Source organism: Plecotus auritus (assembly GCF_963455305.1).
Source record: "Plecotus auritus genome assembly, chromosome: 9".
Taxonomy (NCBI): Eukaryota; Metazoa; Chordata; class Mammalia; order Chiroptera; family Vespertilionidae; genus Plecotus; species Plecotus auritus.
This window is the reverse complement of record NC_137783.1, coordinates 135635565-135659110: the sequence shown is the minus strand read 5'-3', so window position 1 is coordinate 135659110 and position 23546 is coordinate 135635565. Positions and strand designations below refer to the sequence as shown.

At 42.3% G+C, this 23546-nt stretch overlaps 1 protein-coding gene across 3 annotated transcripts in view; it reads left to right on the top strand.

Annotated features, from left to right (window-relative positions):
* Positions 1-22183, top strand: part of CTNND1 (catenin delta 1) — a 48117-nt gene extending 25934 nt beyond the window's left edge. For 2 of the 3 annotated variants that reach the window (XM_080688182.1, XM_080688183.1), the window contains 16 exons: positions 2041-2112; positions 2692-2844; positions 3747-4282; positions 8875-9338; positions 10440-10623; positions 11682-11799; positions 12253-12406; positions 13304-13372; positions 14187-14314; positions 14413-14563; positions 15849-16041; positions 16379-16493; positions 17045-17132; positions 18226-18288; positions 19150-19253; positions 20032-22183. In XM_080688182.1, coding sequence (XP_080544308.1) covers positions 2041-2112; positions 2692-2844; positions 3747-4282; positions 8875-9338; positions 10440-10623; positions 11682-11799; positions 12253-12406; positions 13304-13372; positions 14187-14314; positions 14413-14563; positions 15849-16041; positions 16379-16493; positions 17045-17132; positions 18226-18288; positions 19150-19253; positions 20032-20043 — 2604 coding nt within the window. In that variant the 3' untranslated portion in view covers positions 20044-22183. Of the gene's footprint in view, positions 1-2040; positions 2113-2691; positions 2845-3746; positions 4283-8874; positions 9339-10439; positions 10624-11681; positions 11800-12252; positions 12407-12837; positions 12856-13303; positions 13373-14186; positions 14315-14412; positions 14564-15848; positions 16042-16378; positions 16494-17044; positions 17133-18225; positions 18289-19149; positions 19254-20031 lie in introns of all 3 variants that reach the window. The other variant, XM_080688181.1, reaches the window with a different exon arrangement.
* The last annotated feature ends 1363 nt before the right edge of the window (positions 22184-23546 follow it).

Genomic DNA, 23546 nt, shown 5'->3' with positions numbered 1-23546 from the left:
AGGGAATATGTTGCTGCTGTGCTGAGTTGGGTGCATTTATCTCTAGAAGCATCCACCTGATTTCCAGTTTTGCTGGAGTGGGATTTCTGGGTTGGTATGCAATTCAATGAAAAAAAAAAAGTTTTATTGACTTAAGAGAGAGAGGAAGAGAGAGGGAGAGAGAGATAGAAATGTAGATGAGAGAGAAACATCGATTGGCTAACTCCTGCACACTCCCCACTGGGAATTGCAACCGTGGGCATATGCCCTGACGAGGAATCATCCGGTGACCTACTGGTTCATAGGTTGATGCTCAATCACTGAGCCACACCAGCTGGGCTGGTATGCACTTCTAATAATAGAAGATCATATAGTTTGGAGTTGTACTCAGGTTACTTCTGTTTTCTCTGATCTCCTATCCCTCCCCCTTGGTATCAGAAATTCAGGAAGGTAAATGCTTGCTTGTGGTCAGGGAAGTTGGGCACCCTGTACTCTCAACTCCAATTCAGTCTCCTTCAGGGAACAGTATGTACTCAGGAGGTGTGGCACTGTCCATAAATTGTGTATTCCTGTTCCATATTGTTCTTGTGTGCTCTTTTTGTTGGCTGTGCATATCATGTCTTGGAGGAAGGGGTCATTGTTAATTTTGTTGGTTAGAGTTGGAGAGGGAGCATCATGCTCTAGTTTAACCCAGATAGCCACAGGAGCCAGTGGTCTCTGGGTTGGCTGGCTCTGTGATGTGACTTGGGAGAGTTGGTGTTAGAAATAAGAAGTATCTTGTGTTTCTTACAATTTCTCTAGTCTGACTTTGCTATGATGTAATCTGTCTGAGGTTTTTTTTTGTGTGTGTGTGTAAGTGTAAGTAATCTCTAGGCATTGCCTGATAGACTGCATCTTAAGAGATCTCTGATGGGAACTAAGAACAGTGCTCATGCTTCAGTAGCCCTTTTTACTGGTTTCTTAATTAGTTTTAAGACAGAGAAGACAGAATTCCTATTGGGGGATGGTCAGGAATTTGGAGGCAGTATGTTTGTAACATTCCTAGAATTTTTATAAACACCAGAATAGAGGGTTAGGGATGAGAGGCGTATATTGAAAGGGGAGAGTAAGATTGCTCAGGCTTGGAGGTGGTGGGGAATTCCAGGATTTATAGTATATAGTTTCCCCGTCTCTCTCTTTTATTTTTAACTTCTGCTCAGCAATGAAACCACACCCTTCCTTCTTCCTGAAAATAATGTTTAACTTCCTCTCCCTACAGCATTACACACTCTATGTAATGGGAGTAGGGTGGGGGAGGAGTCTCCTAAGGTGGCTGGATCTCACTGTACTATATTGGAAGAGGAGCAGTCAAGTGTATTTTTATGTAGTATAATGTCAATAGTCTATTTCCTGCTGTTTAAGACGGAACAATGTAAGGGTGACATTTTTTAATGTGTTCTGTGGCTTTAATAATTGATGATGAAGATGTTGAGACATCTGTTTGCTTGAGGGGAGTTGGGGGTACTTGTTTTCTTCCTATTTGGAAAGGGATACTCATAGCTCTTGCTTCTTTCTTTAAAAAGCTGCCTGGTATGGGAGTTTTCAGTAGTAGTAGAGCAATAAAGAAGGCTTATGGAAACTCCCCAACCTAACTTTTCCAACTTTCCTTATAGTCGTATGGCTTTCCAAAAAGATAGTGTTCTGGGAAACTTATCTAAGTCTCTGCTATTTATTTGGCAAGTAGTTTAAGTGCCTATTATGTGCCAGGCACTGTTCAAGGCACAAGGGGGTACATTATTAAACAGAACTGGCGACCTCATTCCCCCAAACTGTCTGCCCTCATGGAGCTTGCATTCTTATGTTCCAGAGACCCAGTCTGCCAGAGTTCCAGGTCTGATTCCAATTTTGAGAAAGTGCTAAGACTGAGGAGTGATGTGGTTCTTTTATGAGTACTGACAGAAGGACTCCAGGCCACAAATACCTTCTTGAAAGCCCTTTTTCTGTTTGGAAAAAAGATCATTTGTGTTTGATAGAGCAAAGGAAGGCCACGAAATGAATTGTCTTCTTTGGGCTATGTTTCAGAACGGCCGGTTTGTGGGCGATGCTGACCTTGAGCGACAGAAATTTTCAGATCTGAAACTCAACGGACCCCAGGTAATTCTTTGGGTTTAAGGTCTGGGTTGCATCATGTGTATCTTCATACTTCCCCAGCCTATAAGAGCATATTGGTGTCTTGTTAAGTGCCTGGCACACTGTAAGCACCCATTAATTGGTTTCTTCTATTTAGGAAAATAAAACAGTGGAGCTTCAAAGAATATATGTAGTTTTTATTTTGGAATGAATTTTAATGACCATTGATCCAGTATTTGATCCCTCAATTACTGTATCCCCTTTCTAGAATGGGTGTGCATCTACTTTGTAGAAAATCTTACCTATACTCTGGCTGGTCTTGGGCCGTAGGCAATACCTGAAGGGTAACAGAGTTAGTCAGAAGATGGCTCTTATTGAGATTTTTCTGGTTAATCTTAAAAGTTCTTGTTAGAACTGGGAAATTACATCTCCTGTCTTTCTGTACAAGTTCAAAAGATGGGGACAGCCACCGCTCTAAAGTCCTGGGGCCCATAGAAGATGCATTAGGAGTCTCTGTCTTCAGGAGACAGTACTCCTCATTGGGATGGATTGTTACTATATATGGCTTAATAGTAACTCTTTTCTTTTTTCTCTTTTCTATAGGATCACAGTCACCTTCTCTATAGCACCATCCCCAGGATGCAGGAGCCAGGGCAGATTGTGGAGACCTATACGGAGGAAGACCCTGAGGGAGCCATGTCTGTTGTTTCTGTGGAAACCTCGGATGATGGAACCACTCGCCGCACAGAGACCACAGTAAGCTAAGATTTATAAGGTCTGGGATTTGTATGAGGTCTTCCTATGGTTTCTATTAGAGGGGAGGGGTTAAGCACTTAATTAAGGTGGGCAAAGGGCCACTGATCTGTAGTGAAAGCGAAAGTGATCTCTGTCCAGACATAGAAGATAGGTGAGATATGGGAAAATGGAATGGAGTGGAGAAGAGAGAAGGTGTATCAAGATCTACAGTAGCTATCCTTATTGGCATACTTACTGCAAGGGCAGTTTGCCTGTCTGGGGACTTCCTATAAGGTGGGGAGAAGGATAAATGGTGGTTGTAAGGCATTTCTATGTAAAGTGAGCTGGAGATAGGGGTTTCTTTCTTTGCTTAGAGTAGTTTAGAATTTAAACTTATATTCTACACTTCATTAATTTTTCTTTAAATCCTCATCCTGAGGACATTTTCATTAATATTTTTTTTTATTTTTTTTTTAGAGAGAGGGGTTGGGGAGAGAGAGAGGGAGAGGTAAAGAAACATCCATGTGAGCCCTGGCCGGCTTGGCTCAGTGGATAGAGCGTTGACCTGCAGACTGAAGGGTCGCGGGTTCGATTCCGGTCAAGGGCATATGCATGGGTTGTGGGCTCGATCCCCGGTAGGGGGCGTGCGGGAGGCAGCCGGTCAATGGTTCTCTTTCATCATTGATGTTTCTGTCTCTCCCTCTCCCTTCCTCTCTGAAATCAATAAAAATATATTTAAAAAAAAAGAAAAGTAAAAGAAACAACCATGTGAGAAACACTGGTTGGTTGCCTCCTGCCTTTGCCCTGATTGGGTCAGGGATCGAACCCACAACCTGAGACCTCTTGGTGTACGGGACGATGCTTCTACATATTGAGCTATGCTGGCCAGGGCTTCATTAATTTTTCTTTTTTCTTACCTAAAGGTCAAGAAAGTAGTAAAGACTGTGACAACACGGACAGTACAGCCAATCCCTATGGGACCAGATGGACTTCCTGTTGATCCTTCATCAGTTTCTAACAACTATATCCAGACACTGGGTCGTGACTTCCGTAAGAATGGCAATGGGGGACCTGGTCCCTACGTGGGGCAAGCAGGCACTGCTACCCTTCCCAGGAACTTCCACTACCCTCCTGATGGATATAGCCGCCACTATGAAGATGGTTATCCAAGTAGCAGTGACAACTATGGCAGTCTGTCCCGGGTGACCCGCATTGAGGAACGGTATAGGCCCAGCATGGAAGGTTACCGGGCACCTAGTAGACAGGATGTCTATGGGCCACAGCCCCAGGTTCGGGTAGGTGGGAGCAGCGTAGATTTGCATCGCTTTCATCCAGAGCCTTATGGTCTAGAAGATGACCAACGTAGCATGGGCTACGATGACCTGGATTACGGCATGATGTCTGATTATGGCACTGCCCGTCGGACTGGGACCCCCTCTGACCCTCGCCGACGCCTCAGGTAGGCAAGAAAAGGGGAAGGAAAAGATAGCACTTCCTTTCTCTTATTACCTTATGGTCTCCTTTCCTTTGCTTTTTCTAGTGGAAGTCCACCCTGTTCTTCCCTTTTCTGATTTAAATAAGTATCGACTTGCTTTTTTTTCTCTTTTAAAAGTTACATATTCTAATGATAAAGAACAACTTGTGATGATTATTGGTCTATGTCCTAAACTGTGGCCCTTGCTTCTCGCCAAGAGTTTCTGTATTTCTCTCTAACATCTGCCCCCCTTTGGTGATAGGGAGCACCACAAAGGAGCCTGGTGCCTGGGGCTAGGGAATATTCACTTGTTTCTGAATTTCTTCAGCTTCTGGTTTGTTATTAAGAACAGAGTTAAGGGTTTTAGGCTTTCAGGGTCAGAATAGACAGGTACAAAACCTTCTCTGTTGTGGTTTTAGTCTTAAGTTAAAAACAAATCTTTGTAATTTTTGTTGTATATTGTTATTGTGGTGGTGTTCTTTTTTAAAAAATATATATTTTTATTGATTTCAGAGAGGGAGGAAGAGAGAGAATCATTGATCGGCTACCTCCTGCACGCCCCACACTGGGGATCGAGCCCTCAACCCAGGCATGTGCCCTGATGGGGAATCGAACTGTGACCACTGACCACTGACCACCTGGTTCATAGGTCGATACTTAACCACTGAACTATGCTGGCTGGGCGAGGTGGTGTTCTTTTTACAATCTTTTAAATGTAAACACCATTTGTAGTTCTGGGGCTGTACAAGAACAGGTTTGGCCCATGAGATGCCAGTCCTGCTTTAGAATAAATCAGAGACAGTGTTTTCCAGTTAAAGGGAATTAAGAAGTAGGGGAGAAGATTTGTGGATATCTTGATGGTAAGTATAGCCTAGCAGCTGTTGCTGAATTTCTGTATGAGGTCATGACCTTCTAAAAAAATGCCTTGGTGCTCACTTTCCTCATATTAGGTAGCTTTGGTTAACAGTGAACTGGGTTGGTCCCAGGGCCCCATTATCTAAACCCTAGTCACTCCCCTTTCAGGTAACTTGGACTTCTAATCCAATTCCCATGTGACTCACCTTTTATTCTTGGGTGTGGGGGTGGGCTGGGGGTAGGGGGTGGGGCAGCAGACCTCAGCTGGAGCAATGGTTGATAACAGCTATCACCTAAGGAGTCTGCCCAGGGTGTTGGCTCCTTCTGATTACTGATTACTGACAAGTCTACTTTTTCTGACTTCCTCATTAGTAGAGTGATTGGGCCTAGGTGGGTGTGGGTGACCAGGTCATTCTCTGCTGTCCCTTGTTGTGACAGTTGACATAGAGAGGATTTTGGGCCTGGTTCTTGGGTTTGTTCCAGGGTGGCACTGGACTTGGAAACCTGCTTGACTAGAAAGAACATTTGTAGCTTCCTGTTCCGGGCCTAGGAGAGTAATACAAGGTCAAACAAAAACAGTAAGGCATAATGATTAGTGGAAAAAGCAGTGAACCAGAAAATTTTAGTTCTAGTTGTACCTTTGCCACTGGCTCTGTAGCCTCGAGCAAGTCATTTAATCTCTCTGGACACAGCCTTGTTATTGGTAAAACAAAGGAAAGAATGTCATGATCCACTGCTTGTAAAGAAGGACCTACCTCTGCCCTAGCCGGTTTGGCTCAGTGGATGGAGTGTTGGCCTGTGGACTGAAGGGTCCCAGGTTCGATTCTGGTCAAGGGCACGTGCCCAGGTGGCTGGCTTGATCCCCAGTGGCAGGAGGCAACCGATCAGTGGTTCTCTCTCATCATTGATGTTTCTCTCTCCCTCTCCCTTTCTCTCTGAAATCAATAAAAACATATTTAAAAAAAAAAAGAAGGACCTATTTCTTGAATGACCAAAATTGTGGTTATTGTAATTACTTATATTAAAATAATAATAAAAATTAAGCATGCTCACTCCAAAACGAGAAAAAACACAGAAAAGCATACTAATAAAGACTTACTGTTACACTAATAAAGACTTACTGTTAACACTTCGGTGCATTTTTCCTTTGAGTTCTTTTTTCTATACATGTAAACAGACTCTGACTTTATTTTTCCCCTACTGAAATGGAATCTTAATAATATACTGTTTAGTAGCCTACTTTAGAAATTTAGCTATATAACCTGTTCATTTTGTTTCAATGACATTAAAAACGAGTGCTTTTTTATTAAATGCTTTGTTCATCTAAATTACTGTTGAGTGGTTGATGTTGCAGCTATAAGGCCCTCTGCTTAGGCTAACCTTGAGGGTTTGGTGACAGTGGGAGTGGTTTTGTGGAACAAACTGTGTGCTTATTTGGAGAGTTCCACACAATAGATTCTCCTCTCTCCTGTGGGAGCCACAGTGTGAGATGAGCTCAACAGATAATGGGTCTATTCCTTCCTGGTGGTTATGAATAAATGATAGTGTGGCAGACTCACCCTCTAGTGGTTGTTGTTAGTACTGAAATAGGAATAATAATTTCTCTATCTTCAATTGCTTTGTCTGTGTTCTTTTTCTTAGTGACTGGGTATCTAAAATGTGATAGTGATCAGTAGTCTCTATTTTAACAGAATTGGAGGTATTGTCTTTATACTGTTTTTTTAAAAAATATGTTTTTACTAGAGGTGCACGAAATTCGTGCACGGGGCGGGGGGGTGTCCCTCAGCCCAGCCTGCACCCTCTACAATCTGGGACCCCTCGAGGGATGTCCGACTGCCCGTTTAGGCCCGATCCCACTGGGATCGGGCTTATACGGGCAGTTGGACATCCCTCTCACAATCCAGGACTGCTGGCTCCCAACTGCTCGCCTGCCTGCCTTCCTGATTGCCCCTAACCGCTTCTGCCTGCCAGCCTGATCACCCCCTAACCACTCCCCTGCCAGCCTAATTGATGCCTAACTGCTCCCCTGCCAGCCTGTTTTCCCCTAACTGCCCTCCCCTGCAGGCCTGGTCCCCCCAACTGCTCTCCCCTGCAGGCCTGGGTCCCTCCCAACTGCCTTTTCCCTGCAGGCCTGGTCGCCCCCAACTTCCCTCCTCTGCTGGCTTGGTCACCCCTAACTGCCCTCCCCTGCAGGCTTGATCGCCCCCAACTGCCCTCCCCTGCAGGCTTGATCGCCCCCAACTGCCCTCCCTTGCAGGCCTGGTCCCTCCCAACTGCCCTCCCCTGCTGGCCTGATCTCCCACAACTGCCCTCCCTTGCAGGCCTGGTCCCTCCCAACTATCCTCCCTTGCTGGCCATCTTGTGGTGGCCATCTTGTGTCCACATGGGGGCAGGATCTTTGACCACATGGGGGCAGCCATCTTGTGTGTTGGAGTGATGGTCAATCTGCATATTACTCTTTTATTAGATAGGATAGAGGCCTGGTGCATGGTTGGGGGCCAGCTGGTTTGCCCTGAAGGGTGTCCCGGATCAGGGTGGGGGTTCCCTTGGGGCGTGGGGCGGCCTGGGTGAGGGGCCTGTGGTGGTTTGCAGGCTGGCGACTCCCCCTGGCGACCCAAGCGGAGGCTCTGGTATCTGGGGTTTATTTATCTTCTACAATTGAAACTTGTAGCCTGGAGCGGAGCCAAGCCTTCTGCTTGCTCCGTGGCGGCAGCCATTTCTGTTGGGATTTATGTATCTTCTATAATTGAAACTTTGTAGCCTTAAGCAAGGCCTGGGCCGGCCAGGGTATGCAGAAAGCTTGGCTTCCTCTATCGCCAGGGGCAACCCTAGCCTCCTGCTCTTTCCAGCTCCGTGGCTGCCGCCATTTCTGTTTGGATTTATGTATCTTCTATCATTGAAACTTTGTAGCCTTGAGTGGAGGCCTAGGCCAGCAAGGGCAGGCAGAAAGCTTGGCTTCCTCCATTGCCGGGGAAACCCCAGCCTTCCTCCTGCTCTCTGTGGCCATAGCCATCTTGGTTGGGTTTATTTGCATATTCACTCCTGATTGGCTTGTGGGTGTGGCTTGTGGGTGTAGCAGAGTGATGGTTACTTTGCATATTATTCTTTTATTAGATAGGATTGATTTTAGAGAGGGGGGAAGGGAGATAGAAACAGATGAGAGAGAAACATTGATCAGCTGCCTTATGCAGGTTCCTTACTGGGGATCGAACCTGCAACCTGGACTTGTGCCCTGAATGGGAATCAAATCAGATCCCACTAGCTATTTCCTGTGTGTAAATGCCTCATTTCCTATTTAGTTATGGGCTTATAATAAGTGTTCTCAGGCATTGTTTGCTGACTTCACTGTGGCGTTGAGTCAGTTGCTTTGGTTAACTGCTGTCTGAAGCTTCATTTCAGTCTATCCAGAGAAGTTAAGCTGTCGGGTAACATTCACTGCTAAGCAGGATTTGGATCTTGTTTTGTGATTAACGTCTCTGAATGCTTGTTAACTTCACAGGAAAAAAAAAAAGATAGTTTTAATCTAGTTGGAGATGCCTTTAAAATTATTACTTTATCTCATTAAGAAAAATTGATCGATATATCATTTATGCAAAGTAGAGATAAGATCTAGTGTACTAGAATTGGGGTTACTCCTACCATGAAGAAGAGGAGGTAATGGGAACACTCGGGAAACCTGCTTGATATATCCCTTTTTCCTCTTGGTTCTTCCAACACTGCAGGAGCTATGAAGACATGATTGGTGAGGAGGTGCCCTCAGACCAGTACTATTGGGCTCCTTTGGCCCAGCATGAACGAGGAAGTTTAGCAAGCTTGGATAGCCTGCGCAAGGGAGGGCCTCCACCCCCCAATTGGAGACAGCCAGAGCTGCCGGAGGTGATAGCCATGCTAGGATTCCGCTTGGATGCTGTCAAGTCCAATGCAGCTGCATACCTGCAACATTTGTGCTATCGCAACGACAAGGTGAAGACTGACGTCCGGAAGCTCAAGGGCATCCCAGTACTGGTGGGATTGTTAGACCACCCCAAAAAGGAAGTGCACCTTGGAGCCTGTGGGGCTCTCAAGAATATCTCTTTTGGGCGGGACCAGGATAACAAGATCGCCATAAAAAACTGTGATGGTGTTCCTGCCCTTGTGCGGTTGCTCCGTAAGGCTCGTGATGTGGACCTCACTGAAGTCATTACTGGTAAGCTAGGTCTAAGTCTAAGGGAAACTGCTAGGTTAGGGTCACTGTTACCTCTGGAGATATTGAGTGCTAGAAGGATTTCCAGTCCTTTTTACTTTTGATTAAAGGTTGTGAACTAATGGCCTTAGGGTCAAATTCATCTCACAGGTTTGTTTGGGTCATGCAGGGTTTTAAAAATTTTAAAGAATTTGTTGCTAATGTTTAAAATTCAGAAGATTTCACTTAAAATTCCCAGATTCTTGGCTTTTGTTAACAATGTGCAAGAACTTCTTGGTATCATTGGATCTATTTTACTACCTGACAGTAGTTGGTCTGTGCTGATTGAGGTATGTGTTCTCTAGTTTGCAATAATTCCCAACACATTCTGTTGTTCTGACCAACTACTGCCATGAGTTGTTGCATAAACATTGAAGCTGAGTATCATTGCCATTTGTTCATGTTCTTACAATTTCTTTTAAATATCTGCTTATCCTGACTCACCTTTCCGGCATGTGTAGACATTTGAGCTTGTGGTCCTTTCTTTAGAAGAGTGATTTTTCAGATTGTGGGTTGTGATTTGTTAGTGTCTATTGAACACAATTTGTAGATCACAGGCAGCATTCCAAGAGAAAAGAAGGAAGGAAATTGCAACAATGATTGGTTTTCAATTGGGGGCAATCTTGCACCTTAGAGGACAATTGCAAAGTCTGAAGACAGTTTTGATTGTCATAACTGGTAGTGGGATGGGGGTGGAAAGTGCTAATGAGTAATGACCAGAGATCCTGCTGAGTATCTAACAATGGACAGGCAGCTCCCCACAACAAAGAATTAACTGGCCCCAAAATCTAGCGGTTGAGAAACTCTGGTGTAGATATCTTAGAAAGCATTGATTATAATAAGAATTGTTTTATTAAACTGTTTTAAAGTATGTGTATTTGTATTGAGCCATAATGTAAAAATATATTTCTTACTGTGGGTCACAAACAAAAACTTGACTATCATTCATTACAAGGTATTTAGTCATTGGGGAAGACTGCAAATGATGGAATAGGGGATTCTCTTTGGCATTCTTCAAGCATGTTTTGGGTGTTGAAGAGCTGTCTGACGAGTTGTCTCTGCCAGGAACCCTGTGGAATCTCTCATCCCATGACTCAATCAAAATGGAGATTGTGGACCATGCTCTGCATGCCTTGACAGACGAAGTGATCATCCCGCATTCTGGCTGGGAGCGGGAACCTAACGAAGATTGTAAGCCACGCCATATTGAGTGGGAGTCAGTGCTTACCAACACAGCTGGCTGCCTTAGGTAACACAAGGGCTTTGAGAGTATGAAGATTGAATTTTTAAGGACTAATTTAAATTTCTTTAAAAAGAAAGTTCATATTCTTTAGCCTGTCATTCTGCCTCCATTCTGTCTATATTGCAGGCTATGACTCCAACCTATCTTTCTACCTTTGTTGCTACTTCCTTGTGTACCGCATACACCCATGATGTTGGTTACTTGCTGTTCCCACATATCCTCACTTCTGTGCCTCTTTGACTTTGTTCATTTAAAGTGGTAAACATTTGTTCGGTACCTACCACATGTTAGGCACTTGTCTAGTCCTGTGTTTGTGCCCCTGCTTTCAATTATCTGTATTTCAGGTCAGGTTGTGATCAATGCAACAAAAAGAATACAGAGTCCTAGAAGGGTGGGGTGTAGGGTGAGGAAGATCTGTTTTTTTTTTTCTGTTTGTAGTGCCCTTCTCTCCTTATTTATCATTTGAGGCTAAACTCAAGTGCCTTTATTTTTTGAAGGTTTCCCTGATTTCTTCTTACATTCTATAATTGATACAATATGTTCTTTCTCTCTTTGGGATATACTCCTATGTGCTCTGCCCCTTTCTTTGTTTGTACTTCTAAAGAAGAAGCATCTATTCCAGGGGTGGGCAAACTTTTTGACACGAGGGCCACAATGGGTTCTTAAACTGGACCAGAGGGCTGGAACAAAAGCATGGATGGAGTGTTTGTGTGAACTAATATAAATTCAAAGTAAAGGAGCGGAGGGGAGAGCAAGAGAACCGGATAGAACAGCCGGATCCGGCCCGCGGGCCGTAGTTTGCCCATGGCTGATCTATTCCATCTTAAATTATTGTGGTTGGTATACTTTATTGACACCCTCTCTACCCCCTGCCCCTGGCCTGGTTCTAAATGTCCTGAAAGCAGAGACTGTCTTACTTAATTTCAGTCGCAGTGCCTTGCTTATTATGGGGTATTCACTATTTGTTATAAAAAAGGTAGTGAGGAGACTTGTAGATGTTGAGAGATCTTAAGGGGAGGATTTCTGGATCTGAATCATCTTGCCGTCTCTCCGTTTCCCCTTAGGAATGTCAGCTCAGAGAGGAGTGAAGCTCGACGGAAACTTCGGGAATGTGATGGTTTAGTGGATGCCCTCATTTTCATTGTTCAGGCTGAGATTGGGCAGAAAGATTCAGACAGCAAGGTAAGTTAATGGCTGAGTGAATTCCACTTAAAACAACCATGAGGTACCTTAAATGCAGACCTGTCATTCCAGGCTTTTAAATAATATTAGATACCTAAACCAGCCCCTACTCCCTAAAATGGGTATTCACTTTAGGAGAAAACTGTTTTTTAGAATTTTCTTCACCTCTATACTTTAAAGCTCTTTAGCCATACTTCCAGGGTTATTCATTTTTCTATGTAGGAAAAAGTAAAAAGCTTAAGGAAAAAGACCCTAAGTTTTGTGCCATTCACCAAATGTGTCATTCCATTAGCCAGGGGCTATAAGGATTTTGAGAAGCTTGGGGCACTTAGAGGCTGTTAGAGATGATGGATTGGACTATGCTTTTTGGATCAGTATTGTAATATCTGAATTATAGGAAGTCACTATAGGCATTCTCTTTTCTCATCGAGCCTTTTCTCTTATGTTCCCAAGCTTGTGGAGAACTGCGTTTGCCTTCTTCGCAACTTGTCGTATCAAGTTCATCGGGAGATCCCACAGGCAGAACGTTACCAAGAGGCACCTCCCAGTGTTGCCAACAATACGGGGCCACATGCTGCCAGTTGCTTTGGGGCCAAGAAGGGCAAAGGTTAGTCTTAGCTCTTTCCTTCTTGCTCTTTAATGTAGGACCAGGAAAGGAAGGAATGCTTTTAACTTTAGTTGCAAAATACTTGCTGAGCAGTATAGGATCTGCCCAGTCAAGTATGTCCTTGTGCTGTGCTGCTGCTTCCCCTGTGTTGTGTGCTTTATTCAAGAAGGTGGTCGTGGTGGTGGTGGTGGTGGTGGTGGTGGTGGTGGTGGTGGTGGTGGTGGTAATGGTGGTATCAATGATTGGGGCAGTGAAGGAGGAGAACTCAGCTAATTTGGGGCCTTCTCTCCATTCCTCCTTTGTGTTTCCCATGTTTTTCTTTTCCTCTGCTTTCCTGCTTATTTGCTCATGATTCTGTTGACATCTCTCTCCTGCATTTTTCCTCCTTCATTTCTACCCTCTGCTTTCCACCTTGGGTGATGCACTGGAAGATGAGTGGTTCTCCAGAGGTGAGTGGAATCTTTTAAGGTGCTTATCTATTTCTAATGTGCATGTTTTGGTTTTAGCTTTCCTAGTATTTCCTTGCCTAACCCTTCCCTGTGGATGCATGTAGGAAAATTAAGTTGAGGAAGACCACTGAAACAAGTTTAGCTCATCTGAGCTAATGGCCCATGGCATGCTATTTCTGGGCAGCAGTCCCAGTTACTAGAACTCAGGATAATAGCAACAGCTGTGGTTATCCTTATCTTACCTCTCTGCTGCCTGTTTTCTGTCCTTGTTTCTGCACAGCCCCCTGCTGGGACAAGCTGGGGGGCTGGATATCCCCCCCCCCCCCCCGCAACTTGATGCATCTCTGATTCAAAGATTTTGACTAAAGAATAAAAAAAAAAAATGCACCAGGTGGACTCTTCCCTTTCTTAAACTTTGTATCCCTCCCCCCTTTTTTAATTTCCAAAGGGAAAAAACCCACAGAAGTTCCAGCAAACGACACAGTGGATTTCCCTAAAAGAACTAGTCCTGCTCGAGGTAAGTTATTTTTTCTTTTCAGTTTCCAAGGGTCTCATAAACATAGTCCACAGATAACTATTTGGTAGCCGAACACTAGACTATACAATATGTTTACAATTCTTTCTTTTCTGATTTATGGATTTGAAGTGATGAAAGTATTGGGAAACTATAGTATAGCAGTAACTTGCTTGTTATGGCAACTATTCACATTATTGAGGGTAGGATAAGATTTGTATGATTAGAAATTTGGGTACCCTACGTAGCCACAGTAGTTCTTTGGTCTTAAACATTACTTATTATAAGAAGCCTCTTTATCATAGTTTGGATCTTTACATTCATCCATACAGTGAATCCAAAATTCCCAGCTCTCCAGGATATACATTTTTTAGATGTCATTAAATCTACAATAGGCCCTTTTACTTAGTCACAGAAAAGGTGGGAAGAATGACTTGGTCAAGTTAGAAATAATTCATTTGAGACGAGGAATTTTTAACCCTGAGTGCTATCAATGAGCAGATAAAACCCCTAATTACCCATGCCTGGCTGCCAAGCAAGGCCAAAGTAAACTGTGGGAGAGAAGAGGCAAGGAAGGAGGAGAGACACGTTGCAAATGATGAGTTGATATCTGTTCTGCTCTTACCATGGACTAATTATTCTTAAGGAGATGTGGAATCAAGCCCCTGAGTTTGCTGTTGGGTGGGTAGGTGAGTGAGGGAGCCTAATAGTATAGGAGCACAAACCCATCAGTCCAGAATAAAGGCTGGACTTCAACCAGCCATAGCCTGCTTTGTAGGTACTAATTAGTATCCTCTGCTTCCTTGTCCTTGTGTAGGCTATGAGCTTTTATTTCAGCCAGAGGTGGTTCGGATATACATCTCACTCCTCAAGGAGAGCAAGACTCCTGCCATCCTAGAAGCATCAGCTGGGGCTATCCAGAACTTGTGTGCTGGGCGCTGGACAGTGAGTACCTTTTAGAAAATGGATTTGGAGGTGGGAGCACTTAGATAACTAGTTTGCATCCTTTTGTAATCTCTTCCACCTCCATGTGCTACTTCTAGTATGGTCGATACATCCGCTCTGCTCTGCGTCAAGAGAAGGCTCTTTCTGCCATTGCTGACCTCCTGACCAATGAACATGAGCGGGTAGTGAAAGCCGCATCTGGAGCTCTGAGAAATCTGGCCGTGGATGCTCGCAACAAAGAATTAATTGGTAAGGAGTAGGATGTTAACCATTCCCTCAGCATCTAGTACAGTGTTTTAATCCGTCAGGTGCTAAGTAATTTATTTATTGAAATGATTGAGAGGAAGGATCCTAGCCCTTCATAGTTTGTGAATGCAAGGGTAGCAGAGGGTTATGCAATTGACCTTGAACAGCGCAGGGTGCTCAGCCCCACACAGTCAAAACCACATATATCTTTTGACTCCCCAAGAACTTAACTACTAAATAACTTATTTTTGACTGGATGCCTTAGCAATAACATAAACAGTTGATTAACACGTTTTCTATGTTATATGTATTATATACTATATTCTCACAAAGTAAGCTGGAGAAAAGAAAATGTTATTAAGGAAATCATAAGGAAGAGAAAATACATTTACAATATTTATTTTAAAAAATCTGCATGTAAGTGGATCTGCAGAGTTCAAACCCCATGTTGTTCAGGGTCAACTGTAGTTGAATGGTTCTTAGAAAGACAAGAAGTGATGACTCTAAAAATAGAACAATAATAGCTATTATTTATTTATTTTTAAATCCTCTTCCCAGGATATGTTTATTGATTTTAGAGAGAGGAAGGGAGAGAGAGAGAAACATCGACATGAGAAACATCCATCGGTTGCCTCCCCGATGGATTGGTGGCCCAATCTGGGATCTAACCTGCAGCCTTTTGGTGTACGGGATGATGCTCCAACCAACTGAACCATCCAGCCAGGGCCACAGCTGTTATTTTTAAGCACTTACTTTGTTAGTAGGCCTTGTTAAGCACTTCTGTATGTTCTCATTTGATTGTCAGCACTTTAAAAAGGTTCTTTTTTTCTTTTTTTAATAGAATAAGGAAACTCCAGGTCAGGTAAATTAAATAGTATTCTCAAAGTTAAAATACCTCATAAGTGGCAGAGTCCAGATATTTGTGTGTGTGTGTGTTTTTTTTTAAATTCATAATGATTATATTTTATTGAACTATTATAATATTAAATATACTGTTTTCATTATAATATCTGGAAGGACTGTGTAGCATTTTTGATATAAGTATTCACATTATTTCAACGTGACTGAAAAAAGAAAGAGTAAATAAAGAAATAGTAAGGGAAATAAATCCATGGCTATTCCAGGTCCTTGGCTCTTTTGATATGGTAATCCTATAGGAGAATGCAATGGATTCATAGGGATAGTACCTATACTTTATATGATCATTGCAATTAAGAGCTGTGTTAGGCTCTTTATACCTGACTCAGCTCATTCTTCAAAAACACATTCCTTTGTCTCACTGCTATAGGTAAACATGCTATTCCCAACTTGGTAAAGAATCTGCCAGGTGGGCAACAGAGCTCTTCCCAGAATTTCTCTGAGGACACTGTGGTCTCTATTTTGAACACCATCAATGAGGTTATTGCTGAGAACTTGGAGGCTGCCAAAAAGCTTCGAGAGACACAGGGTATTGAAAAGCTGGTCTTGATCAACAAATCAGGGTGAGCTTAACACTTAATTACAACGGGAAGAGTTTAAGAGTAGAGGGGATTTGTTAGGAAGGAGCGTTTCCTTTTTGCTTCTACGGTTATTTTCCATTAATTACTGTAAAATGTGAAGTGGTATTAATTACCCTGTTCTCCATCTTGATTCATAAATTAATAACAGACTTTTCCATTAAATATTTTTGTATGTCCCTCTTTGGGACAGAATACAGGACTTGATCTTACCCATTTTGGCATTTATGTTCATATGTTACATTATGTTAGAGAGAACAGGGTCTTAGCTTCTTCCTTGGTCTTACATCCAAATTCCATGTGGTGTTATTTTTCTCAAAAGGAACCGCTCAGAAAAGGAAGTTCGAGCAGCAGCACTTGTATTACAGACAATCTGGGGATATAAGGAACTGCGGAAGCCACTGGAAAAGGAAGGATGGAAGAAATCAGATTTTCAGGTAGGGTAACTCTTAGGGTCTGAGACATTTACCTTTTTTTCTCGATGTCAGGTAATGCTCTGTTTGGTTTCTTTTTCTTCTCTTTCACTATCACATTAAGTGTACTTTTGACCCTAGTCACTGGTAGTAAAGAAATTATTTGGTTTGCTCCTCTCCCTAAGTGAATGGTGCCAACAGTTCATTTGCTGCCAAAATAGCTCTGGTTTTCCTCTGTGTCACAGAGCACTGTATATACTAGTGGCAATGAAGGATGGGGGCCTTTTTTACTTTCCCCAAATCTGCAGCAGCCCTTTGATGGAGTTTGCCATTTTCTCAGACTAGGTCTTCTGATAGTATGAGTGTTTGGTATCTTTGTAATCTTCTGTTCAGGAACACAGATAGAAGCCATAATATCCTATTTTGTTTCACTATGTAGGTATTTACTTAACCCTTATTTACTTCTTATAAGAGTTGTATTTGGGAATAGGAATCTAAAGATCTGTGCCCATTAGGGAATAAGATGTGGGTAAATTCAATACTCTGACATTATTGCATTTTATGTTTGCCTCCAGGTAAATCTAAACAATGCATCTCGAAGCCAGAGCAGTCATTCATATGATGATAGCACTCTTCCTCTTATTGACAGGAACCAGAAACCAGGTACAGTATCTAGGGGCACTCCCTCAGCTTTTATTCCTCCTCTGCTATTCTTTAGTGGGCTTATTATCTAAGAAATAGGATATATATTTCTTTTTGAGTGAGCTAGTCTTTGGTAGAGAGTAATAAATACTTCATTTCAGAAGTATTATAATGCATAAGCTGGTAGGTTGATCTTTAGAAAATAAAACAAAACAGGCAGTTAGTCCAGGTGTGACCTTGTCTTTGTAAGTGGACTTAAAATGACTGGAAAATGAACCCTAGTCTCTCTGTTTTCTCTATCTGAGATGTAATTGACACACAACATTGTATAAATATAAGGTGTACAACATGATTTTATATATGGATATATTGCAAAATGATTAATTTTTCCTTTTATATTCCCATATAATATCAAGTAATACATGTTTACTGTTGTAAAATTAGAAAATAACAGGCAACCAGAAAAACAACAACAAAATCATTTATTTCTATTGCCTAGAGATACTCACTGCTATTTTGGATTATATCTTTTAAACCCTTCTGTCCTATGAGCAAATTTTTCACTTAAGTGTATATTGTAACCCTTATATTCTTATTTTATTTATTATAATCCTAATATTCTTTATTTTTTATTGATTATTTTTAGAAAGCGAGGAAGGGAGAACTATATATAGAAAGAAACAACTATGAGAGAGAGACATCATTGATTGGCTGCCTCTTGCATGCCCCCCACAGGAGATTGAGCCTGCAACCTGGGCATGTGCCCTGACTGGGAATCGAACCATGACTTCCTGGTCCATAGGTCGACACTCAACCACTGAGCCACACCAGCTGGGCATGGATCCTCATAATTTTTAAGACTGTAAAGGGGTCTTGAGACCAAGTAATTTAAAAATTGCTGGTTTAGAGTGAAGGGATCTTTATATTAGGAGTCTGTTGGGAAGGGATTGCTTTAAGTCCCATGAGGGCTTTGTCTAGTGCCTGGCACATAGTGGGTACTCAGTAAAAATTTGATGAGAGGGACGAGAGACAGCTAGAGAGCAAATTTTATGATGAGTATAGATTTTGAAAAGTTCAGTTTTTTTTAGTTGGATAACTTTCTGTCTTCATATAGATAAGAAACCTGATCGGGAAGAAATTCAGATGAGCAATATGGGGTCAAACTCAAGATCATTAGGTGGGTGATTAATTCCTGCCTATGGATATGGAGTATTATTTCGTTGTGATGAGGAGAACTGTCTGACTCTGCAGTGTTTTCTAGCACCCTCACTATTACCATTCTGGAAGAGCATTGACTGGACATTGCCATTTGGAAATTTAATGAAACTTGGTCCATCTACTTCCACATTCCCACTTGCTCGAAGTTAAAAAAAAAAAAATCATCATATATATCCCCCATTCCTATAGAACCTAAACTGTTACAGCTTTTCATGGTCTGATGCTGGGCTCCTTCTCTCCATGTGCTCTGTTTCAGCCCACCTGGTCTGACTTGCTCTTCTATTTCTTCACTCTATACTTCCTTGATTTTGCTCATGTAATACCTCTTACTGGAATGTCCTTCCCATTTGCCTTTCTAAATTCTCTCATCCCCAAAAACTTAACTGAAGTCCTGTCTGCTTTGTTAGGCCCTTACTAACTGTGGCAGCACACCTCACTCTCGTTCCTCATAGACAGACCTCTTTGTCTGTTTAGCTTTATTAGCACACAGGACGGGGCAAAGGTAGGTTTACATTTGTGAGTACATAAAACCCAGAGTTTATTCTTGTATTATTATTTATTAATTACTGCATATTTTCCATACCAACAACTAAACCTACTTTTGCCTACCCTGTATTTCATACTCTGCATATTTCATATATATTGTCTTCCCAATTAGATTCAAGTTCTTTTAGGTCAGGGGCCACCAGACCTTAATGCTTTTCTGGAGCATTTGGCAAAGTTCAGTTCCTAACAGAGGCATCTAATTCACACTTAATCTGCTTAATATATAGTATACACTAGAGAGGGATATCATGTTTCTGTGTGCTTCTTTCTTTAGATAACAACTATTCCACAATGAATGAGAGAGGGGACCACAATAGAACACTGGATCGATCCGGGGATCTAGGCGAAATGGAGCCATTGAAGGGAACACCCCTGATGGTAAATTTTTTATGTACTGTTGTCCTTCTGCAGCTGATTCTGTTTTGAAGCCTGCATGTTTGTGAAGTAGGAAAAAATACCTAGTGAAAGATTACATCCTCTTCTGGTAGGGGCTTTTGGGAAAAGTAGGAGTTTTGACTCCTGTTGGGATTTCTTGGGCCTTTATGCTGTGATGTTCGATCGAGATGGGGGCAGGAAGACTATAAATGTGTTACTGACATGACCAACACTAACTGATCTATTCATATACATTACTCTCTTTCTGTCCCTACCTGTGTTTTCTTGAAATCTTGCCCTTACTATTACCCTGTTTTGCTTGAGTTTACAGATTTGGGCATTTTCCCTAGATCTAGCACATACTCACACACTTTCTATTTCCTTATTCCCATACTAACAAATTGCATGTGTTCACAGCAGGACGAGGGACAGGAATCTCTGGAGGAAGAATTGGATGTGTTGGTTTTGGATGAGGAGGGGGACCAAGTGTCTTTGCCCCCCATGGTATGTCCTCTAGCCGCCCCCAAGATCATCGCTGAGACAGGAGGCCCCGTGTGCCAGCGGTTTGCCAATCATGCTGATCTGATCAGGCCAGAGACACTAGTCTCAACCACATGGTGCTTGGGGTGCTTTTCTGTGATTATTGCCCAAGAGGCTGGGGCAGGCTATTGATGATCTGATTCTCCATTATGTGCTGCTTTCCTCCTTCCAGATTTGTTCAACTGACTTCTGGTTCTTACTCCCAACCCTATTAACATTTCCTTCTCTTTTTTCCTTACAGCAGAAGATTTAGCATCACGATCTCCGCTACATCTGGGCATATAATATATGTACTTTTATTTTTTGGTGGTGAAATGGACTGATGATTTTCCCCTTTCTTCGCTGGACTATTGTGCCAACCGCCAGGCTGCCTGCCCTAATAGCCCTAAGTGGCTGCCTTCTTTCCATCGACTCCTTCTTCCAATGAAGCTTAATCGTTCCTCCTCCCACCCCAGATCCTCTCCAGTTGCTCTCAAGAACCCTGACTCAGTTGTATGCATATCTTGAGAAACTGCTGCAGATTAGCTCTTTCTGCCAGCTCTCTCTGGAACTCTTGGCCTCTGTGGAGGGAGAGAGAGTGGGAGTCTTCATTGGAAGCCGTGGGAAGAATTGGAAGTCACATGCTATATATGCATTATACAGCAATCTGATAAACCGATGATTCTTAATAGAGATTTTTTTTTTCCTGGTGGGGAAGGGACTTTTTGTTTTTGCTTTTGTTTTTTTTTTGATGGGAAGTGTGATCTCTTCCTTTTCCTAATGACTATTTTTGAAGCAAAGAAGGCTGGCAACATTGGCACATATCATCTGGCAAGGGCCCTTGCGTAAGTGAAGGTCTCCTAGAACTGAGATTAAGAAACCTGGCTCTCCTCATCTCCAGTGCAGGGACCATCAACGACTTACAGACTCCATCTCTTCTCGAAGCCTTGTGCCAACCGTGGGGTGCTGCTGCTGCCCCTTACCGAGGCCATCCTAACCCTCCTCTCGCATTCTATGATAATGTCTGCTAACTTGGCTTTGCCATTTGCAAGAGGCTGTAGAAAGAGGAGAATGTGTCCAGGAAGACTTTCTGGGTGAGAAGGAGCAGAAAGGTGTATTCTGGAGAGGAGAAGGAACCTCTAGGAGCAGCTAGTAGGAATGTACATGAATCAGTCTGAAACTGGCAGGAGGCTTCAAAGCTGGCTTCCCCCTGCCCTATTCTCCTTTTCCCACCCATATAGCCCTGTCCTTCCTGCCTACTCCCTGGATTGGTTAGTTGACTAAAGGACTTGATGTACATACTTCTGCCCCCTTTACCCTAAAAGGTGGGGGTGGACCCTGGCTTTGCCTCTTCTTTGTGCCTTTGGCCTGGGATGCACCTCCTCCTTCCCTTCCATGTGCCTTTCTTTGCCTCTGCAGTTTCTTTTCTCATGATTTTGCAAATTACATTTTGTTGATTCTTATCCACTATTGGCCCTAAATAGAAAGAAGAGGAGAGGTGACCTAGAGACCCTCAGATTCTCCAGTGGGAATTGGTGTAGCCTCTAATTTCAGCCATAGCAAGCTTTTCGCTCAACAGTATATAGTTGGGATTTTGCAAAAATCCTGTTCTAATGATAACAAAATGAGGTTGGTGGAAGGAGTGAGTAGTATGACTCTTATTCCTTAGTTGTCCAGAGTATACCATCATCTCTGAAGGGGTTGCAGGGAATTCATGCCTGCCCTCCGCCCCAAGATACCTCCTCCTTTCAGTTTAGTGTATATTAGCTGTTTGGGCTAGAGGAATCAGCTGCTATGCTGGTTGATTTTTTTTTTTTTAAATCCTTTTCCTTACTTGCCTTTGACTCCTCCCCTTAATCTAAAAGCTCTGTTCAGTGCAAACTGGAAATCTTCATCCTTCTCTCTCCCCTTCCCTTATATATGGAGGCTATGGGGTAGGAGAAAAGTGCACAACCCACTGGCCTCTTCCCCTTCCTCTATGCATTAAAATCCTTATTTCCCCTTTTCTGTCTTCCCATTTCTTCCCACTCCTTTTCTGGCAAAAGGAGTCTTTTCCTTCTTTGACCCTAAGAGCATACTGCACAGGGGTAACTGCCCCCGTTCTTTGACCTGGCCCACTCTTGGTTTCTTTTGTCCTCTCTGCTCTTTTGCTGGTGCTCTTTTTATTGGTGGGGTGTGGGTAATAGAACAGCCATGGGCTTTTGGGGACCTTTAACTGTCTTCTTCTTCTTTTTTTTTTTCCGTTTATAGAAACACTAAACATTCAATTCCAGAGAACCAAAAATTGCACCTTCCCACCGAACACTACTAAGGGGCATGTCTTCTGCTCCATACCTTTTCTGTTTTTCTTTTTCTTGTTAATGCTTTTAAAAACAAATGAGTTTTTTATATAAATAAAGTTTTTAAAGTGTGTATGTGGGGGAGTCTGTGTCATTTCTTCACTTCAAGCTCCTTTTCATCTTGGTTACTTTCTTATGTATTGGTGTGTGTGCTTTTTCTCTCCAGAGCACCAAGAAGGGGGTTGTACCAGGATGGATTTGTTTTGAGCTCAATCACAACTTTATCAAGCAACATTCTTTTTAATTGTATATGAAACATTTTCCCTCTGAAGATTCTTAAAAATTAAATGTGACTAAGTTGAGCCTGGGAAGCTTATTGCTACCTTAGAGATAGGAAAGTGAAGTATAGAGTTAATGACTTCCTTAGTCACTGGGATTTTTTTTTTTTTTTTTTTTGCAACATTGACAAAACCAACATTTAATAAAGCCCATTGCAATACAAGGCCCTCTCAAACGTAACATTTATGGGTAGAAGATTAGAAGCTACTCAACTCTACTAACCTAATAATGATTAAAATATAGGATTAAAAGGCTTATGTTTAGAAATAATAAAAACGGCCATACTGTTGCTTTTCTGGCTATCTGTAACCCTTCAGTAAGAAGATAAGGGACAGGCCTGTGGTTGGTTTCCTTTGTGTCCTACCAAATATGTGGCTGGGTAGCAAATACTTGTTGGATTACCAGGGATTGTCTTTACTGTAGTGATCAGGGATTAAGACGTGTGGAAAGACATTTTTTTCTGGGGCCCATTTTCCTGTTTTATAATAAAAAGACGAGAATTTATGTAAAATGTTTCTGTATGCCCAATCTTTAGATTAAAAAAATATATAGCTGCTTCTGATGATGGTCATGTCTCAATTTTGTTGAATAGGTCTTGGGTATGATGGGCTAGGAAATGTAAGCATTATAACATACCATTTAAAGTTTAATAGTTTAGTTTTAGGTTAGAAGGATGAAGCACAGAACCAAAAAGCTATTAAGAGTTTGCTTTCCAAAAAGGTTTGGTAGCCATACCTAAGATAGTGGTTTATTGTTTGTTTGTTTTAACCTATATAAATGCCTAGTTGCTGGTGAATAGAGTAGACTTTATTTCTGTCATATTTTTTTTATTACCCACTGGCATTGAGCTATATACAAACCTTACTCTTCTCCCCTCTCCCTGGGTTGGTTCGTTTTATTCAACAAATATTTACTGAGCATCTTCTATATGCTAGGCATTGTTGTGGATGTTAGATTTTAGAGACAAACATCCACAACAATGCCTAGCATATAGAAGATGCCCAGTTTTTCTGGAAGAGGTTATAGGTTATGCTCAACCACTCTTTTGTCTTGAGGCTTTTATTTTACGGTGAACACTAGTGACCCGGTGCACGAAATTCGTGCACATTAAAAGGGGATTAATTGGAGGAAATAATATTTTCTGCCGAAACCGGTATGG